The sequence below is a fragment of the Charadrius vociferus genome, unplaced genomic scaffold (genome assembly GCF_000708025.1).
Source record: "Charadrius vociferus isolate BGI_N301 unplaced genomic scaffold, ASM70802v2 scaffold900, whole genome shotgun sequence".
In the NCBI taxonomy this organism is placed as follows: Eukaryota; Metazoa; Chordata; class Aves; order Charadriiformes; family Charadriidae; genus Charadrius; species Charadrius vociferus.
Window position 1 is genome coordinate 31,182 of NW_009646342.1, and position 9,400 is coordinate 40,581.

The 9,400-nt window shown below is 53.5% G+C and overlaps 1 protein-coding gene across 3 annotated transcripts; it reads right to left on the reverse strand.

The window, feature by feature from the left end:
* Positions 1-1,433: 1,433 nt before the first annotated feature.
* On the reverse strand, positions 1,434-8,465 carry CLK2 (CDC-like kinase 2). 3 transcript variants are annotated; one of them, XM_009891368.1, is made up of 12 exons: positions 8,233-8,465; positions 7,810-8,046; positions 5,961-6,054; positions 5,547-5,613; positions 5,051-5,167; positions 4,651-4,817; positions 4,092-4,186; positions 3,594-3,723; positions 3,151-3,233; positions 2,839-2,918; positions 2,528-2,618; positions 1,434-2,090 (listed from the first exon to the last, which is right to left on the reverse strand). In XM_009891368.1, exons 1-12 carry the CDS (start codon positions 8,398-8,400, stop codon positions 1,908-1,910), a joined length of 1,512 nt encoding a protein of 503 aa, XP_009889670.1. In that variant the 5' UTR covers positions 8,401-8,465; the 3' UTR covers positions 1,434-1,907. The 3 variants fall into 3 exon arrangements, with proteins under 3 accessions (XP_009889670.1, XP_009889515.1, XP_009889594.1); XM_009891213.1 differs by having other exon boundaries at positions 5,961-6,057; positions 8,233-8,400; XM_009891292.1 differs by having other exon boundaries at positions 5,961-6,042; positions 7,810-8,048; positions 8,232-8,400.
* Positions 8,466-9,400: the final 935 nt, after the last annotated feature.

Consider the following 9,400-nt stretch of genomic DNA (forward strand, 5'->3'; position numbering starts at 1 on the left):
CCCCTGATCCGGCTGTACCCTCGGGGAGGTCAGCGGAGGTGCAGCGGAGCAGCAGTTTCACTGGGCCCACCCGACTCCATGGAAGTAAAACGGTCAGGGAAGAACTTGCGGCACAACGAGCAGCTTGGGGGATTTAACTTTTGTGTCTCTCGGACCAGTTATTTATGGGGATCCCTGATTCTGTCAGCTGCCAGCCCCGTGTGGACGGCATACCGACACCCCCTCCTGAACGGGGGTTCCTCGGCACCCGGAGAGCAGCACAGGATGCCTATCCCTACGTGCCTCTAGTTCCCGGGCCAGCTCTCAGTGCTCAGCACCCACTGCACCCCTCTGCTAAAAATGTTCTTTAGCCTCTGAACAAAGACTCACAAAATTACACACAAACCTGTGAGCTCCCACTTCAGCCCAGGCAGCTTGAGCCCTGGTCTCTGCTGGGAATTCAGGTTTTGGAAGCTGATGTGGGTTGTTTGTTTTGGTTTTTTTTAAAGCCTGAGACAGACTGCAGGTGTTACTCGGTCAATCTAACTCTCCTCCAGTCTCAGCCAGGGGCTGGCTACACAGGCAGCAGGACCCGGTCTTCCCCTGCTGCCCTTCCCTGGCACACACCACCCAGCTGGCTGCTGCCCAGCGCAGTGCTACCACAGGAGGCAGGTGAGAGCTCCCAGCCCAAGCTCTTTAACTTGGGATTACAAGCTCATGAAGACAACTCAGTATCACCCCTCCCGAGACTTCCCCACACTAACTCCAGGTGAAGCTGGACCTTTCCTTTATCCCTCTGCGTGGTGACAGCCTGCCAGAGTCAGGACACAGTCTGCTGCAGACAGATGGTGCCACAGCAAAGCATTAAGTTCCTGCGGAACAGACTGTGAGTGCATCCACCCTGTTACTACAGAATCACAGACTGGTCAGGGTTGGAAGGGACCTCTGGAGATCATCTAGTCCAACCCCCCTGCCAGAGCAGGGTCACCTACAGCAGTTGCACAGGACAGCGTCCAGGCGGGTTTTGAATGTCTCCAGAGTGGGAGCCTCCACCACCTCTCTGGGCAGCCTGTTCCAGTGCTCCACTACCCTCAAAGTAAAGAAGTTCCTTCTCATGTTAAGATGGAACTTCCTATGTTCAAGTTTATGCCCATTACCCCTCGTCCTATCACTGGGCGCCACTGAAAAAAGACTGCTCCCATCCCCCTGGCATCCTCCCGTTAAGTATTTGTAAGTATATACTAACGCCACCCCAGCGAGGCTCTTCCAGATGCAGTGGCAAAGCATCTACACAGAGTTATTGAAGTTTCCTGGGACACAAAGTACCTTTCATCCCACAAGAGGACGGGCCTTCCTTCCCTCTGCAGGGCGCAGCATACAGCCACTGCACATCAGGAGCACAACCGACCAGCAGAATGGCCCCAAGAAAGTCCAAACCCAGACCAGATGGTTTATTCACTTCATATTTATTTTTCACAAAGACTGTACAAAATTCTTATAAAACTCTGGTGTGGGGATGGGCTATGACATTGATCCAAAAAATAATTCCCATGCAGTCCCACCAGTTTCATAACTTACAAGGAAACAGACAAGCTACAGAGAGCTGCGAGTCCTGGAGTATTTACACCGAGGAGGGCAGGAGAGAACAGGAGACAAAGCAACACGCGAACAGAGGTATTTACAATATGGACATACAGGCCCCCTCGCCTCACAACAGCGGCAGCAGCAACAGCAGGAGGTCGGGCCTATGGTGCTCAGAAGCCGATATAGAATATGGGCTATTTACAGTATCTCACATATTAACAGCTTTACAAACACGTCCAGGGAGTTCTTCTCATGTATAAAAAAAAAAGCACCAAGTGTCTGACTAGAAATCACACAGGCCTCCACGGGGGCTAGAATCTGAGGGCAGGCTGGCACCTGTGGCGTCACCGGCTGATGTCTCTGCTAGAGTCCCACATTTTTGTGCTCGGCTCCATCTCCAACACGTCAAAGAAGGGGTGCTTGAGGGCTTCGGCCAGGGAGATGCGCTTGGACGGCTCGTACTCCAGCATGCTCTCAATGAGGTCAAAAAGGCGGTGATGGTCCTCAGCCTCCGAGGTCAGGTATCGCTGGGGAGATGGAGGGGAGAGGTTAGGGACAAGGATGCTGCGCTCTGTCCCGGTCGCGGTACATTCCCCGGGCTGAACAGCTAAGCTGGGGGACGACTGGTCTGTTCAGACCATCACTCATCCTAGACCTGAGCTCTGGGCCACTTTATCAGGGAAGGAACTGATGAGATTTCACCCCCCCGCCATCTTTCCCAGGCACTTCCTGAGGTCTCCATGCCCTCAGGAGGAGGACCTCCTCATCCCCGTCAGATTAAGCTCAGGCTGCTGCCGTCTTCCTAGTTTATATCTGGGACAGCCAAGGCTCCTTCGGGAAGACACTGGTCTGACCCTTTCAACCTTGCCCACAGGAAGAATCTTCAAAACTGGGGCAGGCACTATAAGAGTCTGCAATGAGAAAACAATAAAGTAACCGGGTGCTTCTGCCCACCCCGCCTTACCCGCAGTGGCTTGCAGTTTTCCCTAACATAGCGGCCAGCAGAGGTGTTCTCGTCCCAGTCCAGGCGGCCATGGTAGAAATATTTCTGTTTCCTGTCAGAGTTAGAGGTGGGAACAGGTTACACTCAAGCACAAGATATCTTGCAGCAGCAGCAACGTGCCAGCCCTGGCAGCGCGTGCTGCTCAGGACGCTGCGGCAGCGTGGAGAACTGGCTCAGCAGGCTGCTTCAAAGCTCGATCACTCAGAGAGAACCGCTACATGTGAAGCAGGAGAGAGCTGGCAAGCCTGCAGTGCCCAGCTGGCCTTGCTCACCTTGTCTTCCGGATCATCCGAGAAGGAATTGGCCCCAAGATCCTCTCCATCATGGCCAGGTGCTCCCGGTTGTCATGCGTCTGAGAGAGAGAAATGTAAAGGGAAGGCATGGAACAGATTCCAGTCGTTCTACCTCCAGCCCTGGGTGTTCCCCAGTTCAGAACCCCTTGCTGGGCAACGCCTCGGTCACCTCTACAAGACCGCAGTGATGGAGGGAACCCCATCAGTCCCAGAGGCTGCTGGCTGTACTGGGAAACAGCCAGCATCCTCTTTCATCAGTTGTGAGGTAGCCATACAGCATACAGTTCTCACCTGAAACAGGGTGAAACCCACATAATACTCAAAGATGATGCAGCCAATGCTCCACACATCACAGGGCTGGCTCCAGCCAAGCTCTAAAAAACAATTTTTTTTTAAATAAAAGATCCAGTTATGGCCCAAGATTTCAAATCCCTCTCCCTTTAAAAAACAAACAACTGAAAAAACAATTCCCACTCCAGCCAGGCTCCTGATATAGCGGTGGCAATATTCCACCCAGCTGGTAGCAATGCCAAAACACCAACTTATAAGTTGTTGACCATCCCAGAAAATAGAGAGTAGAGCATGTTAAATAAAGCACTTCTCATCTCCCAGGGTAAACCCGAGACCGCTATGGAGTGATGTGGAGGCAAAACGCTTCTTAATTCTTCAGCAGGCAGCACCCAGCGCCCTCCAGGCAAACACCTGCCTCTGCAGAAAGACCAAGCAGTACCTACCCAGTATGACTTCGGGGGCCCGGTAATGCCTGGTAGAGACAATCGTGCTGTGATGCTCATGATCAAACGTGGCACTGCCGAAGTCCACCACTCTGATGGCTGTGCTCTTCACGCTCCGCTCATCCCGCTTCTTTGCGAAGGAGAACGGTACCAGTTAGTCAAGAGTTTTGAGATGCAGACTTAGCCCCTTCCTTACACAGCTGAGGCTTCGTGACAGGGCACCACGGGAGGGGAAGGCTTCGGATGGCACATTAGTGCTGGCACAGCCCCGCAGCACAACCCCTAAACACACTCTCACCATCACACAGGTAAGCCTGTGGTCCCTATGGCTTACTTATAGACTACACAGGCCGTTCATACAGGATATGGGCCCTGAACAAGTGCACAAATGTTGTCGGTCAACCCTGTGTCTCCTGGGACCACGTTCCAACTCCTCCCACCTGCTGATAAGGTATAGGATACCAAGAGCAGAACTCTAACGCAAGGCAGCGCTGTTACCTTTTCCAGGTTATAGGAGAGTTCGTAGTCAGAGTTCACAAAGAGGATGTTCTCCGGCTTGAGGTCAGTGTGAGTGAGTTTATTGTCATGCAGAACTGAGGAAGCAAACAGAGTTGGGGTGATGGAACAGAAGCAAAGCGAGGCTGCACCCACCCGAACAGCAAACACCATTGATTCAGTTTGCTTACACTGGCACCAGTTTAGCCCACATTTAGAACTGTGCGTGAACAGCCTGGCTAGTCCAGGCCAAGATGCTTCGGCAGAAGCACAAAGATTGATCATATCGATCACCAGAACGTGTGTGGAGGTGGATGCTGAAGTGCCCTGAGCTATTGCCAGCCCACATGCATCGGAAAAACATTACGATCAGGAAAAGAAAAAGGATTAATTCTAAGCACGCATTCACCACTGGAGGGACAGGAAGGGTCAGTCTCAGAACTGGCACTGCAGCAAGAACTCGCTGCTGTGGGCCACCAGTTGAACTGGCACAGATGCTGGGAGCTGCACAGCTCTCCAAGTTAGTCAAGGACCAGCGGCGAGAAGAGCAGTGAACACTTACATTTCACAGCCTGGCACACCTGGTAAGCCATGTGCCGTACTTGGTGGATGGGGTAAGGCAGATAGTTGTTGTCCTTCAGGAAATCAAAGGTGCTGAGCCCCAGCAGTTCGAAGGAGATGCACATGTGGCCATGGTAGTCAAACCAGTCAAACATCCTGACACAAAGACTGAGAGAAAAATTCTGATTCGGCACAGATCTGCACACACCACTCGGCTGCTATCCCTGCGCTAGGCTCCTCCTTTCTTTGCTCAGTCTTCACCCAAAGCAAGCCAATATGCCTCCAAAAACTAGCTACAAACTAATTCAGTCACATGACATCAAGTACCTCCCTCATCCCATCCCTGCAACTGCACTACGGCGATGCTTGCCCTTCCATTTTAACATCAAGAGCACACTCACTTCGTGTTCTCAGGATCCTTCTCGTTGATTTTCTCCAGCACATTAATTTCCAGTCGAGCAGCCTCTTTGTATTTCTCTACGTTTTTAATGATTTTGAGAGCAACACGTGCACCACCCCTGAAACAGGAAGAAAGCGCAAGATCACCCCTGAGCCGGGTCAGAGAGACTGTGCCCTGCAAAAAGGACTTTCTGACCCAGCCTCACCCTGTGCAGCACAGCCTTCCACCACCCTTACTCAAGCCCTGTTATTAAGAGGGGGCCACCAAAGCAGTGCCTTTTCCCTCCCTACAGACAGCCCTGAGGTTCCCCCCGACCCCTCTCCAACACGCGGGTGACCCCAGAGGGCGACTGCCCAGACCAGCAGAGCAACACTGGAAACCAAGAGACTTATTTTCACTCCCGGGCTCCCACGTTGAGCACAAAAGGCTCTGTCACCAGCCCGGTCTCTCTTTTCCCCTCACCACCATGTCCCTCCCTGTCCCAGGAGCAGACGTACCTCCTGTGATCGATGCACTGCACCACTCTGCCGAATGTGCCCTCCCCTAAGGTGCTAATAATCTCATCTGGGAGGGAGAGAAAGAGAGGAAGGCAGATGAGAGAGCGAGCACAACCTGGATGCAGCGCATACACAAGGCAGAGAAGAATGCATTGCAACACCTAACCTGCACACAGCTTGAGAGACCGGAGCAGCGGAAGGCTGACACCGGCTGCACAAGGCAACTGCCCTAGTTCCCTGGCACTTCAGTAACAATACAAAATATAAACGTAGCTTTAACAAAAGGGGAAGGAAAAGGAGAGGGTTTCTCTTTAATAAACAATGAAAATAAAATGAAACAGAAAGATAAGACAGATCTGCGACTGCGATGGGAGCTTAACTAGAGAGCTAAATTATGTTACGATTTGGCTGTACATCTTTCTTGTAGCCAGTCGCCGACGCGATAGATCAGATGCCCCTCGTCGTCGTCCTCCACACTCTTGGCCCTTCTGCTGCTCTGTCGACTCCGCTGCTGGCCCAGGCAGACAGGGAATTCATCATTCACCAATCAGATTTTCAAACCAGCGCAGCAGCCAGCGTCACGCATTGGTTGGTTTGGAAATTCACATGGTTGTTTGAGGAGGGGTTGCAGGAGGAGATTCCCAGCCAATTCATACGGCACAGAGGAATATATAACGATAGGGATATTGCAAGGGAACATGTCAAGATACAACACACTAGCTCAGAAAAGAAAAAAACAGTTTGCTTTTCGTTGTAGCAAAAAAAAAAAAAAGAAAAAAAAAAAAGAAAAAAAGAACCTATAAACAGCCCCACCCGAACCAGTGTGAGAGCAGAAACGGTCAGAACAAGGGCTAGCGGAGGGGCAGTGGAAGCGGCCAGCTGCTCTCGCTCCTAGGGGGGCTCAGAGAGGAATGGCACTGGCCTCCGGGTCCTGGATAATGCCAAGAGAGCACGCCGAAACACAACTCTGCAGCCGGGCACTCAGTGGCCGCGGGGAGAGGCTCACTTCAGCCTCACGGCAGCCACTGAGGAAAGGCAGCAGAAGGCAGGTGCTGGGAAGTCCTGCACAAGCACAGGGCCAGGCTGCCCCACACAGACACTCCCCATCCCGTTCCAACAACCGCCCACATAGCTTCCCCCAGCCCCAACACTCAGAAAAAGATGAACTCGGAGATTTCAGAAGCAACTCTCGGTACAACGATCCATTCAAAACCAGAGAGAATTTATGAGTGACTGCCTGGGGGAAGATGTGACACTTCTTCTAGACCCTCCCCCAAAGAAGCTAACCTTGGAAGGACTAAATTCCAGGAGAGAAGCAGAGGCCCAACAGGGAGTAGGGACAGCCTGGGATGAGGCAGATAAGAGGTGTATGCCAGAGAAGAGAAAATTCCTGCCTTCAGTTCTTCAGCTAAGTATCCCCACACCTGGGAGCAACCAGTCAGCAGACTTGGGACCTGAATCCAGCCCACAATCCCATCCCTGGACATACAGCCAGAACAGACCAAACACTGAGAGCTCCACACACAGAGCAGAGGACTTGTCTGGAGTCTAACAGAAGTGGAAGGTGAACAGCAGAACAGACGAGAAGAGAAAGCCAGGGACACTGCTGAGAAGAGCCTGTGATGGTGGCTGCCTCTACCTCAATTGACCGGTCCACAAGCTCTACTCCTTTGCAAAGCCCCTCGCACGACATCCCACGTCAGCTGGGCCCACCCAGAAGGATCCCGCTCTGACGCAGGACCTAACCCTCAGAGATGTGAGGCTTCCTGCCACAGAACACGGGCCCGAACCAGGGACCACAGGGACCAAGCCGCCTGTCGCAGACAGACTGAGCTCTCTGGGACCAGGATCAGCTGAGCGTTTGCTGTACAAATCTCGTACAAAAGACTGGTTGGCTGGGGTTCCTACACAGCTCTTAATGAGCATCACCAAACAAAAGCAGCGCTCTGCAGGGATAAAGGAGCTGAGGACTGCAGCACCACCCCGGGGGACACGCCAGCCTCGCAAGGCATGCCTGTCCTCCTCCCACCTTGGAGCGGGCAACACTAAGAGAGGGTCTGAGCCGCCTGCGCCCAGCTGGCACAGGGCAGCCACTGCCCAGACGCATCAGGATGGTGGACAGGAACCGCTGTCTGCATCAAAGGCTTTCTACGCATTTCTCAAGCTGAGTCCAAGAGCGTTAGAAAGTGAGTTTTCTACTTACCCAGCTCGCCACCTGGGAGAGAAAGGTTACAGGGGAGGCCCAGAACAGCAGGATACTCACCGATGAGGAGCGACTAAAGGACCGGCTGCGGCGCCGCCTCCGCCTGTGCTTACGCCGGCTGCTTTTGCAGCTCCGGTAGCTGCCCTCACGGTCCCGGGAGCGTCGGTACTCATAGGAATGACGGTACTCGGGTTCATAGTAGGCTTCCCCTCGCTCACGGCTGTAATCGTTCCGCCGGTAGCTGTCACAGTAACGCCGGTCGTAGGCCCTCCTGTCTGCTGAGTGGTCATCGTAGCTAGGGAGGGGAAGCAAGCCGAGGGGATTCGATTAGAAACACCACCGGGGAAGTTACGGCTCAGAGCACACAAGGGAACAGGGCCCAGGCCACCCAGAAGCTGGGCTGATCACAGTTGCCTCCAGCTGAGCTGGAGAAACATTGCAGGGTTTAAGGTCTTGTCTCATCTCATCTTTGCAGACTCAGGTCCTGGACCGAACGTGATAACTATCTTCCCGACGGTGCCGACGGTCACGCTCGCTGCTGCTCGATCGCGACCGTGTCCGCCGTCTCTTGTGTTTGCGACTTCTGTAGCGCTCGTGATAGCTGCCTCGGCTGCTGCGCTCCGACGAGCGGTACCTTCTAGAGTGAGGCATCTAAGGGACAACAGATGGGTGATGAATTTGTGAGGCAATTGCAAGGGAGAGAAACCAGCAAAGAGAGTCAGTGGCCAAGGAGCGGCAAGAGCAAGGAGAGGGGAGGGAATCAGCAGGGCATCCGCGCGAGCACAGGGGATTTGAGAGATCCCTGTATAAGAGAGGACGCGACCACCCACGTGGGCTGTGTTTGCTGCAGTTCTGTTTTCCGGGTTACTTTCCCCTCTTCACCCCTCATCTCTACAGGCCAGAGCTCCAGGAGCAGCATTTGCACCTTCAGGGCTTCCACCTTCTCCCTTTTAAACTAATGTGCTCCCCAGGAAAGCAAGAAGCACCACCAAGGAAAAAAAAGGAAGGTGAAATGAAGCTCAGGGTACCACTGGTGCTTGGTCCAAAGTCCTTGCACACCAGTACCGAAGACACCTAAGTGGGCAGCTCCTGTCTCTGGTTTACTGCCAATCAAGTGACATCTACACTTCCGATTGCAAGTGGGGAGGGCCCTACAGCATCCAGGGAGCAAAAAACTCCTTTCCAAGCACAGAGGTGTTAACGAAGCCCTGCTGACCCTACCTCTGAGGGAAGGAGTGCTCACATCTACCTCCCTGCTGGTATTTGAGAGTCAAGAGCTAAGGAGAAAACTCCTCGGTAAGATGACACACGAGGTCCCAACCTTAAAGTTCTTTGGCTCCCGCTCCCATCCTCACTCCATAGCTCCAAGATATTTCCCATGTGTATTTTGGTTCTGAAGCACCTGGCGGCTCCATCTGCCCCATCTCCACGGGAGCTCCCTTTGTCCACAGACCTCCCCACCAGCAGTTTTTCCCCCTTAAAAGGTTCCCTGCGCACCCGGCTGTTGCCCCGCACCCACACCTACGCTGACGTTACCAGCAGAGCCACCGAAAGGCCCCGGTGATGCGGTGACCTGAGGGCACGGGCTGTCACCCTCCAGAACCGGGCCGGGCTCCGCGTGGCGGCTCACAGTTCCCCCCGGTTCGGCGGG